The sequence below is a fragment of the Dama dama genome, chromosome 24 (genome assembly GCF_033118175.1).
Source record: "Dama dama isolate Ldn47 chromosome 24, ASM3311817v1, whole genome shotgun sequence".
NCBI classification, from domain to species: Eukaryota; Metazoa; Chordata; class Mammalia; order Artiodactyla; family Cervidae; genus Dama; species Dama dama.
This window is the reverse complement of record NC_083704.1, coordinates 53,389,984-53,403,165: the sequence shown is the minus strand read 5'-3', so window position 1 is coordinate 53,403,165 and position 13,182 is coordinate 53,389,984. Positions and strand designations below refer to the sequence as shown.

The window sequence follows — 13,182 nt, the reverse complement described above, 5'->3', positions numbered from 1 at the left end:
AAAGCCATAGAACGTTAGTGGATGTTTTCTTGGAATATGGAATAATGAAGTTGAGTGATTGCAGAAAGCGAGGGAATAGTTCAAGAGTCAGCTCAGTTTCTGAAGTAATGATGCCAGTTTTGACTGTGGTAGTGATGCTTTTCATGTTTAAATGTTTGTGTAAGTATTCTGGATATACTGATTCTTTACTATTTACGTCGTTAATAGCATCTGGTCTGTGACTTATCTCAGTGTTGCTCACAGTGCTTTGTTGTTAAAAAAAATTCTGTAATTTTATTGTAGTTTATTGTAATTTTAAGCAGTCTTTCATATTGTTTGATCGTCTTTTATTTCATGAGTGTAAAAGTGAGAAGACATAGGAGAGGCAAATTTTAAAGATCGGAATGTGGTTTCCATCAGCATCCTTGGGTTTAATTTAGATTTTTAAAATTTGATTTTGTGAAATTATTCTAGACATTACCTTGTCTGTAAGATATTTAGTAAAGCCGAATATTCACTTTATGTTTTCTCATTAACTCTCTGTATCTTATTCAGAAACTAAACTAGAATTCTTCATGGTTTTCGCCTTAGTCTTCTCTCTGCCTTTGCTCAGAAGTACCTGCTTTGTGACTGATTTGCTGAGAATTTGGTAATTCTTGCCTGTGGTTGCAGAGATGGCCTAAAATTTTCATCATCATGCTGAGTAGAGTCAAAATCAAATCTGTCAGCAGCACAGAGCTAGAATTTCAGACGGGTTGGAAAGAGGTGTCATTGTGCTTACAAATAACTGTTTCTTCAGTGATTTGACTTTGTGCTAAAAGCAGTGGTTCTCCACAGGGAGTGATTTAGCCTTCTAGGAGACAGTTGGCAATGTTCTGTGGTTGTCACAACTGGGAAGGTGCTACTAGAATCTAGTGGATGGAGGTGGTGGGAATGCTGCTGAGCATTCTAACAATGCATAAGAGAGCCTCCAACAACAAAGGATTATCTATCCCCAGATGTCCACAGTGCTGAGACTGAGAACTGCTGTGCAGTCTTGGTATCTTTTACAACGGTGAGCAGTTGTCCTCTTCCCCTATGAGAGCCCAGTGGAAAGACTGGCCATTTCTTTTCTTCATGCCTTAGGTTGTCTCTCATGAGGGAGTGAGAGTGATATTGGTCCCCTTGATCTCAGATGTCACTTTAAAAGATGTTTAATTTGGAATCCTCTCGTTCCTTTTAGCCTCAATGCTGTGAAGATTTATTTCTTCCCAAGGAGCAACTAGGATGAGAATTTTTTTTCCCCTTAAACTGGCTTCCATGATGATTTTAAAAGTGAATCACATATTGGTGTGTGTTTTTAACTTTTTAACGTTTATTGGCAAATATATTGGCTTTTCTTGACATTTATTGAGTCAGGGAAAGCTCAGTCTATAGAGAACTTCAATATGTGCTCGTAAATGATGATGTATTGACAATATGGGACATAAACATACTGAATAGGAACTAATGTACTTCAGTGGATTTTTTATTCATGTGTATTTTCCTCTAGTAGTTTTTTTTTTTTTTTTTTAATAAAAACAGACTCATTTAAAAAAATTCACCATACGTTTATTGAGCATCTGTTGGGCAGCTGGCATTTTTATTAGGCTTGAAGGATACATTGGAGAATGAGATGGACAGAATTAATCCCTGCCTTCAAGGAGCAACAGTTTAAAAGGGGAGACAGGTTAAGTGTTGAATGGTTACTAACTTCAGATCTGGGTAAGAATCTTGTAAACAATTAAAAAAGGGAATAAGCCCCAGGGGTAGGCAGGAAGGGTCTGTTTTAGCCAGTGTGGTGGTTGTGGCGATGGTGGCTCTCTGACGATGTAGCATTTATGCTTCAAAGAATCAACTTTTGGTTTTGCTTTTGCTCTTAAAGTATGTTTTCCTCTGTTCTTTGTAATTTTCTTCCTGCTACGTTCCTTTAGTCATTATGAATACAGGGCTAGTCTTGTTTCATCTGTTTCTGCCTATCTTGGGTTATTTGGAAGTATTAGTTCCTCAGTGATCAATGCAAAGAAATAGAGGAAAATAATAGAATAGGAAAGACTAGAGATCTCTTCAAGAAAATTAGAGATGCCAAAGGAATATTTCATGGAAAGATGGGCACAATAAAGGACAGAAGTGGTATGGACCTAACAGAAGCAGAAGATGCTAAGACGAGGTGGCAAGAATACACAGAAGAACTGTACAAAAAAGATCTTCACGATCCAAATAATCACAATGGTGTGATCGCTCACCTAGAGCCAGACATCCTGGAATGCGAAGTCAAGTTGGTCTTAGGAAGCATTACTACGATCAAAGCTAGTGGAGGTGATGAAATTCCAACTGAGCTATTTCAAGTCCTAAAAGATGATGCTGTGAAAGTGAAAGTGCTGCACTCAATAGGCCAGCATATTTGGAAAACTCAGCAGTGGCCACAGGACTGGAAAAGGTCAGTTTTCATTCCAATCCCTAAGAAAGGCAATGCCAAAGAATGCTCAAACTGCCGCACAATTGCACTCATCTCACACGCTAGTAAAGTAATGCTCAAAATTCTCCAAGCCAGGCTTCAACAGTATTGAACTGAACTTTCAGATGTTCAAGCTGGATTTAGAAAAGGCAGAGGAACCAGAGATCAAATTGCCACATCCGTTGTATCATTGAAAAAGCAAGAGGGTTCCAGAAAAACATCTACTTCTGCTTTATTGACTATGCTAAGGCCTTTGACTGTGTGCATCACAACAAACTGTGGAAAAATCTTCAAGAGATGGAAATACCAGACCACCTGACCTGTCTCCTGAGAAATCTGGATGCAGGTCAGGAAGCAACAGTTAGAACTGGACATGGAACAAAAGACTGGTTCCAAATCAGGAAAGGAGTATGTCAAGACTGTATATTGTCTCTCTGCTTATTTAACTTATATGCAAAGTATATCATGAGAAATGCTGGGCTGGAGGAAGCACAAGCTGGAATCAAGATTGCCGGGAGAAATATCAGTGACCTCAGATATGCAGATGACACCACCCTTATGGCAGAAGAACTAAAGAGCCTCTTGATGAAAGTGAAAGAGGACAGTGAAAAAGTTGACTTAAAGCTCAACATTCAGAAAACTAAGATTCATCTGGTCCCATCACTTCATGGTAAATAAATGGGGAAACAGTGGAAACAGTGACAGACTTTATTTTGGGGGCTCCAAAATCACTGCAGGTGGTGACTGCAGCCATGAAATTAAAAGACACTTGCTCTTGGAAGAAAAGTTATGACCAACCTAAACAGCATATTAAAAAGCAGATACATTACCTTGCCAGCAAAGGTGTATCTAGTCAAAGCTATCGTTTTTCCAGTAGTCATGTATGGATGTGAGAGTTGTACTATAAAGAAAGCTGAGTGCCAAAGAATTGATGCTTTTGAACTGTGGTGTTGCAGCAGACTCTTGAGAGTCCCTTAGACTACAAGGAGATCCAACCAGTCCATCCTAAAGGAAATCAGTCCTGAATATTCATTGGAAGGACTGATGTTGAAGCTGAAACTCCAATACTTTGGCTACCTGATGCGAAGAGCTGACTCATTTGAAAAGACCCTGATGGTGGGAAAGATTGAAGGCATGAGGAGAGGGGGACGACAGAGGATGAGATGGTTGGATGGCATCACCAACTCAATGGACATGAGTTTGAGTAAACTCCTGGAGTTGGTGATGAACAGGGAGGCCTGGCGTGCTGCAGTCCATGGGGTTACAAAGAGTTGGAGCGACTGAACTGAACTGAACTGAAGTTCCTTAGCACTGTAAGATTTTATCTATAGAAGATTTTATCTATAAAATAAATAAATAAAAGTAAATAAAAATAAATAATATTTGTCAATAAAATAAATTAAAATTTTATTTACTTATAAAATAAATCTATTAAAGATTTTATCTATAAAAACTTCAGAGTATATTTAATCTGTTCTCTAACATATGAAGTCCCTAAGATATGATCTACCTCTTTTGGTTTTTTTTTCCCTTGCAGTTTATTGATGGAAGAAAAGGACTCACTTGTTCTGTACTTCTGCACATTTCTAGACTTTGCTGATTGCATCCATATGGTCTTGTTTATCAAGTTTAACATAGTCCTTTGTTCCCTGTATTTTTGCAAACTAGGAATGCGATATCTAGGTGTTTTCAGATTCAGGTTCAGTGTTTGGACACACATACATCATAGGTCGTGTTGTATATATATCCTTCCACATCATGTCAGGAGGTATGTGGTAAGACTTGGAATCCACTGATCTTTCTTTATACAGATAAGATTGAGGCAAAAGAAGAAATGGAATAGCTGGAGAAAAGGCCCTGGAAGTGTTTGTGCCTTACCCCTTATGAGTGAAATATAGGGTTATTTGTTTTTTTTCCCCCCAAAGCTACTCATTTGTCTATCATATTTGTTATGGTGGGGTTTATAGCTCATTCCTGAGAGGCTTATGTAAATGTTTGTTGGTGTTTGTATAACTTTAGTGATTACTGCTCACAGCTGGCTTGCATGAGGGAGAAAGTTCAGAGGTATTTGTCACCAGATCTGATTCCATGAGCCTGAGCTTGGGTGGTAATAGTCACTGACGTTTAAACCACTGAAGACACTAATTTTCCTTTGTCAAAGCACATGCCTCTAGTTTGTTGACTCTAATCTTTTTTCCTCAGTGACTTTTAGTGTTTTATATTTTAGAATTTTGGGGTGAGCTATTCTTTGAAAGTGAAATTAATGATTTTGGGTAGGTTGTAAATTCACACGGTTCAATATTTAGAAGGTACAAAAGAACGCAGAGAAAAGTTATATTTTGACTCAGGGAAAATCAATTTTATTAATTTTGAAATAACAGTTTTATTATTAAAATTAGTTCAAGACGTAGTGTATATCAGGGGTCTCCAACCTCCAGGATCTAATGCCTGATAATCTGAGTTAGAGCTGATAAATAATAGAAATTAAGTGCACAATAAATGTAATATGCTTGGATCATCCAGAAACTATCTCCCCTCCACCTTGGTCCATGGGGAAAGCTGGTCTCTGGTGCCAAAAAGGTTGGGGACCACTGGTATGTGTTACAATGCTGTATAGAAACCAGAAGCTTCACAGCAAGTGTTGTGAAGCAGTCACGAAACAGTTGTAAAACACTGACTTCCATGACCACAGACTTTAAATACTAGCACATCCGGGCACATCTGTAAACTAAAGCCGCTTTAACAAGCAAACAGTAGTTGTTGAACACAGAAGCTGAGGATTCATTCAAAGAACGGTAGGTGGTGAGAAACTGACTCAGACCTGTGTCCTGTGTATAAAGGAAAGGGGAAACCTGTGTCTGAACTCTTTATTCATGAAAATTGTATCCACTGTGTTTGATCATTTGAAAATTGCTACTGTGCTTGGCTACACTCAACCCATGCCAGACAGAAATTCACAGCCAGGCCTCACAGGTTGGAATGTTAGGTAGTAAATTTGTGACATTCAAAGGCTATCCAGTTTGTTCTTCCCCCTCCCAGGGACAGCCCACTCTGCAAGGCAGAAACCAGAAGAAATAAATACAATAGTTGGCAACAAGGTTGCACTACCCAGCATATGAAGTTCAGACCCTTTGCCTGCCCACTCTGCTCTGTCTCTATCCTGCCTGGTCTCTAACCTTGCCTCCAGCTGTTCCTCTTAAGTGGTTACTCAACAAATTTGCTTGTGAAATAGAAACAAAAACAAAAGGCCTTAAGGCCAGGAGACCATCAAAGGTCATTATCTAACCAGGTCAGAGGGCCCAGCAAAGCACTAACTTGAAGTGTGCCAACCCAGCCCTGAGTGGAAATTGGTGTGTAGGTCAAGCTACAGTGTTGGTGGAATGCCACTCCTGCTGCAGTTTTGCTTAATTCACTTTAGCCAGTGTTGAACTGCATGTACTTTCCTAACCATTCCACCTTGTTAGAGTCTCTATTCCTCTTGCTTATGCTCCTCTGTCTGTCTAGAATGTTCTTTTCTTCCTTTACTAGCTGGTGCTTATCCATTCTGTTAGATTAAACCTAGGTCTCACGTTTCCCGAGGAAGTGCCCCCATTAACCACTGATAGGTAAGGCTGGATTAGGTGTCCTTTCCTCAGTGTTACTGCTATAAAGCGCTCCACTGTATAGGTATGTACATGTTTCCTCATGAGGACCACTCCATTGTGCCTTGGCACAGGGCCTGGTACATAGCAGATACTCAGATTTATGTTAGGTTAAATTAAAAGCGAGGGGACAGGAGAGGCAACAGTGTCTGGTTTGTGGCAGTGTCAAGTGGAAAGATTTAGAATATTGGGTGTGTGTTTTGTAAGAAATACTCATTTTCTAACAACAAAATGCACTTTGCATATGTCAGTTCCACTTCTCCTTTTCCTTTCTTATTTCTGATGTTTGATTAGGATGTATAATTGAAGTTTGAGGTCTCCACACAAATACATGCTGCTACCCAGCTTGACTGACCAAGCCCAGAGCTCTGTGTGCTCCCAGACTGTTGAATGTGGTTGTAGGAGTATGAAGATCCATGGAGTTCAGCAGACTAGTAAAGAATAATATTTTCCATGAGAGAACTATTTACATCTTCATTTTGCAAATGTGAACTATGGCTCAGAGAAGTTGACCTCATGAGCGCAGAGCTAATAAGTGACAGAGCCAAGATTTACCACCAGGGTTGCCTGACTACAAAGTTCATCCTTTTAACTGTCTGCTCCTGTTTTTCTACTTATTTTCTGTATACCCATAGGCAAGTATTTTTTTTTTTTTTTTTAGGCAAGTCTTTTTAACTTTTTAGTGCTTCAGTGTATCATATTTAGAATGGGGGGGCAGGACTAGAATGAGGGGAGCAAAATTCACCTTGTAGAATTATTGTAGGAAAGAAAGAAGAGAAGAAATCAAACCCATTCTTTGTACCTGGACTAATGGTAGTCATAGTAAAAGTAGCAGCGGTTTTATATGGTGTTTACGGCATGCCAGGCATTGTCCTAGCACTTTATTTAGGCCACCTCATATAATCATTGCCACAGTCCTCTGAGGTTGAGGAATAACACTACAGTTATTATCCCCTTTTTATAACTGAGGAACAGAAAGGTTGTAATAAGGGTCAGAGCTGGTGTTTACAGCCCAGGAGTCCGGCTTCAGTGTCCATACTGAGCCCATTTGCTCTGTTATCTCTTAGGAAACATTAGTTTCCAACTCCATGCTGTTCTGGAGTTGGCATCAACATGAAAGAGACCATAAGGAACCCAGAATGGTATCAGAGTGGCCAGGGGCTACATCAAGCCGGGTAAGGTGAGCAGTAGCAGTATCTGGGACAGTCATGATTCTCTTACTCAGATCACTGACTGCTGGGATGGCCCTTTGGTATTCTTTGGTGGTTAAGTTCATAGGATGATGACCCATGCTATGTCTTTTTTCAGTTTGAGGGCATCCACTTACTGGTTTACTCATTGAGGTATATGACATCCCTGGCCTCTCTTTACCAAAGTCTGCAGGGTTAAATGTTTCTTCTTGAGTCCATACTGATATATATATTTTTAATGTTGAATATATAAATGAGGGAGAAGGGACAAATCTCCCTTACAGAAAAATTCCAGATAATAAATGTGGAAGGAAAGACGGAAATAGAAAACCACTGTTAGAACACCACTGTAATGATTGCTCTAGGTAGAATCCACTGATGAATGTTAAAATTAGTGGATGAAACTTTTAAGGATATTTGTGTTCTCAAAGTATCCCCCCACCCCAAACATGTGTCTGTGTGTGTTTATGGTTTTTGTTTGAACTCTGTTCTTTTTTTTTTTCTTTTTGTATGTGGTTTTAACATATGTCCAGAAACCCTTTGATGCCCTTCCGTCCAGGGAATGGAGTGTAATTCTCTTCCCCCTGGATGTAGGCCGGGCTTAGTGATTGGCCTCTTATGAATAAAGTATGGGAGGGGAAAATACTGACTTTACAGTGGAGAAGTCCAGTAAACACCACTTCAAGGTTAATGTCACTGGGAATAACTCATGTTGATATCATCACCCTGATCAGACGTGATGAGAAGAGTACTTCATCTGTGTGATATTCTTTCCCAGAAGTCATAACCCCCAAACTAATCAGAAAAATTGAAATCTGGGGACAGTCTACAAAGCCACCTGACCAGTATTCTTCAAAAATGTTTCAAGGTCAGGAGCTCCCTGGTAGTCCAGTTGTTAGGATTCTGCGCTTTCACTGCTGGGGCCTGGGTTCGATCCCTGGTTGGGAAACTAAGATCCCACAAGCCACATGATGTGGGCAGAAAAGAGAAAAATCAAGTTCATGAATGCGGGGAGCCGGCCTGCTTAAGGCCCAAAAAGGCCCTGGGAAAGGCCTTGAAAGAGGCCATTCCCTGTCCCGCCACCCCATGATAAAATAGTAAAACATTTGCCGGGTCTCCTTTGTTCTTCCTTGAGAAAAACGTAGTAGTGACCTTCACTTAGTAGTTTATTTTGGGAATGCCAAAAACAAGATGTAAGCTTCTGCAATCACTTAAGACAAAAAATTGTATTGATGTGACAAACACCAGATGGCATTTTTTATGAACTATGTTTTCTGCTTGTACTAGTATAAAGGTAGCTGTTTTACTCAATAAAGTTGCTGACTTGCCTAAAGAGCATTCAGCCCTCTCAACCCCATCCTTTACTTTCAGCTGCTTTTCCTCAGGCTTCCGTGCTGCTGCGGTCGGGACTTGTTCACATTGCCGGCTGGTCCTGGCTCATGAAAGGCCAGAATAGGCTGCCACAGTTAGGGGAGACTGAAAAGACATTGAAAGCTGAATGCAATGTGGTATCTATCCTAGATGGGATCCTATTGTAACAGAAAAAGGACATTAGTGGAAAACTGGTAAATCCAAAATAACAAACAGAAACAATCCCACCAAAAGGCCAGACTTCCTGAGTCCTTGCTGCCTGAGAGCCAAGTGGCATGGACTGGAGCACCCAAGTTTCAGCACTTCTGCTCTTGTTTTGAACCCTTCTTACCTTTGGGAGAGACCTTTTGATTGTGTAGAGGTTGTATCTGGGAGGCTCTGGCAGGTGTAGGGACAGGTCTGAGTGACTGCAGGACCTGCCCATCCCACAAACAGAATGCAGCTCAGCCAATGAGGAGAGGGGTGTGCACAGAGACCCTCCCACCCCAACCCCAGTTCTTGCTGGTGGTCGGTACCATAGATGACATTCCCTCTGCCAGGAATTTCTTCCCACTTGGCCCCCATCCTGAAGGCAATAATATACCATTAGACGTTCTGTTCATCTTTTAAGTTCTCACTTACATTTTACCTTCCATATAATTCCTTGTGTGATTATCCTATGAAATAGTACCTTTCATATTCCTGTGACCCTAACACAATTATTCTTGGCTTAGCTAATTACTTCTGGCTCAAATATGGTACCTTCAACTTTGAGTTGCTCTGCCCCTCCTGTGGCAATGGTATTTAGCACACCTTGCCTTTTAATATCTAGAAGACAAACTCCTGGAAGGGAAGGAACCTTATAAATATTCCTTGAAGCATCTAGGACAGTACCTGCCATGTTGTGAGCTCTCATTAAATGGGTGGCGAATTGAATGAACACTTTAAGGCACTGAAGGGAGGAATGGTCTCCCTGTTGGCCAGATGAGACTTGCTTAGAGTCATACAAGTGAGTGTGAGCTGTGTTTGAAACTCGATGTCCCTTTCTGGTGGTCTGAGGCCCTGACACTTCCTCACTCTGAACATAGTGCTAAATTATACCAAGAGTGATGGCTCACATTTGTTGTGAGCCTACTCTGGGCCAGGCTTGGTTTTAAGCATGTCCTTTATTTAGTCCTCACAACAGCTCTGAAGTGTGGAAATTACTATCCTCATTTTATAGATAAGTCCATTGAGGTTCAGAGAAATGTAACTCGCTTTCTTAGCTCACCCACTAATAAGTTGCTGAATTGAGATCTAAGCCTAGCGTGTCTGGCATCAGCCCACTTTTCCTCCAGTGAAATTGATCCCTGGCACCTCTTTCCATTTGTCTCTTTAGACCCATCCCTGGAAGACATGTGTGGTACTGAGTGTGCCCAGCTGGGAGAAGATGGGCAGCAGCCACCGCGGTGCACTTCAACTACCTCATCTCAGTCTGAGCCTGCAGAGCAGCTTAGGCGCCACCAAGGCAAGAGCCTTGCCTCCGAGGACCCCAAAAAGAAGAGAGCTCAGAAACCCTCCCACATGAGAAGAAACATACGGTGAGCTATGCTCTGGGAGAGAGGAGAAGGGAAGGAGTAGAAATGCTACCTTCATTTGAAGGCTGTTGGTAGTTTACCAAGTTCTGTTTACCTGTTCTGTTTATCAAGGAGAAAAATGTAGGCTATGTGCTCCAATTAATAGTGAAACTGCAACTCAGGACCACTGGGTCTGGACTATCTGAGGATGCAGAGGGGATGCAGGTGGCACTCGAGCACTGCTGGGGATGTCCCACCCCTGGAGGGCAGGGGAGCATCCACAGGATGCTCTGGTTGGAGTCTGTTACTTCCTTCATTTTTTTTTCTTATGTTTCCAAATACGAGGAGATAAAAGAGTTTGATTTCTTGTCTTCTCAGAACTCAACATCAGTTGGAAGAGGATTGTCTAGTCCAAACCAAGGCTTCTTCTTTAACCTAAAAGATCAGCAGATGTGAACTTCATGTCCAAATCCCCAGCAGTCCTTTTTTCTACCCATGACAGTTTTCCTTTTGAAAGAAGATAAAGGATATTTTTCTCCTCTTACCCTCATTTTTTTCTACACAGAATGACAACTTGGAAATATACTCTGAGTTTGGGAAATAAGGATGCAAAATCATCCACAATCCTGTTTCCCCATGTATCAACTCTGTCTTTTGTACTGCTTTCCAGCTGTGTGGATCACATATTACTCTATTTCACTCTTGATTTATTAGGTACCGAGATGAGTCAGTGGGGTGATGTGTCAGAACGTTAAATAAAATGAAAAACACACTAGCCCAAAAGCACCTGAGCCTTGAAGTCCTTTTTATGTGTCTGTTTTTTTTTTTTTTTTTTTTTTTTTTTTTACCTTACCTGCTGCATGGGTGTAGTGGTACTGATGTGGCTTCTCCTCCCAGCAGTGATGATTTCCCTCTTTAGCTTGACATTACCTTACCCAACCACAAGTGAACTGAAGCGCTCGCTCTTATTTTAATGTTTAGAAAGCTGCTCCGGGAGGATCAGTTGGAGCCAGTTACCAAAGCAGCACAACAGGAAGAATTGGAAAGAAGGAAACGCCTGGAGCAGCAGAGAAAGGATTACGCAGCCCCCATTCCCACCGTCCCCCTCGAGTTATTTCCCGGTAAGTCGTGGAGAGGGCAAGAGGGGCCCTGCGCCCAGGGGAGGAGAGACCCTCGGTGCACACAGTGTCAAGGACAGAACTGGAATCAGATGGTGGCCTCTCAGGAATCTTTTCAGTCCATACATTTTCTAAGAAGCACACGAGCAGAAGGATCTCGTTTGAAAAGTTAAGATGGATAAAAATGTACTTCCTCAAATTGATATTTAGATTTTCCCCCATAACTCTGGATCTTAACGTACCAAAGGATTAGGACATTTTCTAGTGGTCAGGTGAGTGCTAGAAGTAAGAGCCGGTAGAGAAAACGGAATTTGGGAAGAGGGTTGCGGTTTTTAAGATGTCCTCTACTTGTCTCCTCAGGGGATGGTCCCCCTAAGAACAACACAGGAAGAGGAGGGCAAATTATTTTGGAAAATATGTTTCAGCTAAATGTGGTCTTGACATTCTCTTCCATTTCCCCACCCCCGCCTCCACCCCAGAGGAAATTGTCTTAAGAGCAAGCGATGGTCCCCAACTGCCTCCTCGGGTCTTGACCCAGGAAGTCATTTGTTTGGACAGTAGCAGTGGCAGCGAGGACGAAAAAAGCAGTCGAGATGGTAAGACCGAGCCAGAGGTGCCCCTCCTTCCTCCCGACCCAGTGTTCACCCTGAGAGATTGGCTTTACCTCCAAATAGAAAAGAGTTCCGTCCTTCCTCATTCCGTTTAGGGTCTGACCGTGACAGATTTCCCTGAGTCTCCTTGGTAAATATAAGTTTTTCCTTTGTTTTAACTTGAAGCTGAAAGAGAGAAAAATTAAAAATCAAAATTTTTATGAATGGTAACAAGTTCTAACATTGTTTCCATGCTCCTTTACCTTAAGTTGCAGTGAATTATATCTGCTCCCTGAGTCCTTGTTTTCATTTTACTTTGTTGGCTGTCTCAGAGGTGATTGAACTGAGCTCTGGAGAGGAGGATACTCTGCACATTGTGGACAGCAGTGAGTCTGTCAGTGAGGAGGATGAGGAAGAGGAGAAGGGTGGCACCCATGTGAATGACGTCTTAAATCAGCGTGATGCTCTGGGCCGGGTCCTTGTCAACCTGAACCACCCTCCGGAGGAGGAGAATGTCTTCCTGGCCCCTCAGTTGGCACGGGCGGTGAAACCTCATCAGGTGCAGTAAATCTGGATTCTCCTGTCTGTCTCCTTTCAGCTTCCTTCTGTGGACATCACCTGCTGGCGGTTGTTAGCATCACAGCCTGTGAAGTACTTGTTTGGTACCATGAGCAGCTACTGATTGATTCTTCCTCCTAGATGTTGATGCTTTAGGATTTCTGATGGGTGGGAAGGGACAAGCCTGAGACATGCCCTGTCATGTAAAAGGTGCTAATGTCTTGGGTTAATAATTTTGAGCCACCTCCTGTGAGATGACTGATCAAGATACTCTCTGAAGAGCAGTGCCTTGGTGGGAACTTGTGGCTCCAGGAGAGGTGTGAGACTTAGAAGTCTGAGAGACTTTCTGATAGGAGAGCTCAGAGCAGTTTGTGTTGACCCAGAACCAGAAGTAGGACCAGTGAATAAAAACTCCAGGAAGGCAGAGGTTGACTCAACAGAAGAACTCTAACAGTAAGAGCTGCTCCTCATGGAATGGGCTGCCTTGAAGTGAGCAACCAAGGGCAGCCAGACTAAGACTGAGTGAAAGACCCAGGCAGGAGTTTGGTAGTCAGGATTCTTGCCCCAGATGGGGTGCTATACTAGGTCAATGCTTTTCTCTGTTTTCTCCAAGAAGAATGTCACCCGTCAATAAACAAGCCAGGGTTCTAGGAAACTTCTGTAGCCACTCACACCAGCTGTCTGGTCTAATGTCTGCTCATTTACTTAACTTTGACTAGTTCCA

At 41.9% G+C, this 13,182-nt stretch overlaps 1 protein-coding gene across 3 annotated transcripts in view; it reads left to right on the top strand.

The window, feature by feature from the left end:
* RAD54L2 (RAD54 like 2) overlaps positions 1–13,182 on the top strand; it is a 111,625-nt gene that overhangs the window by 77,299 nt on the left and 21,144 nt on the right. For all 3 annotated transcript variants that reach the window (XM_061128486.1, XM_061128487.1, XM_061128488.1), the window contains 4 exons: positions 10,015–10,216; positions 11,174–11,313; positions 11,790–11,906; positions 12,233–12,459. In XM_061128486.1, coding sequence (XP_060984469.1) covers positions 10,015–10,216; positions 11,174–11,313; positions 11,790–11,906; positions 12,233–12,459 — 686 coding nt within the window. The remainder of the gene's footprint in view (positions 1–10,014; positions 10,217–11,173; positions 11,314–11,789; positions 11,907–12,232; positions 12,460–13,182) is intronic.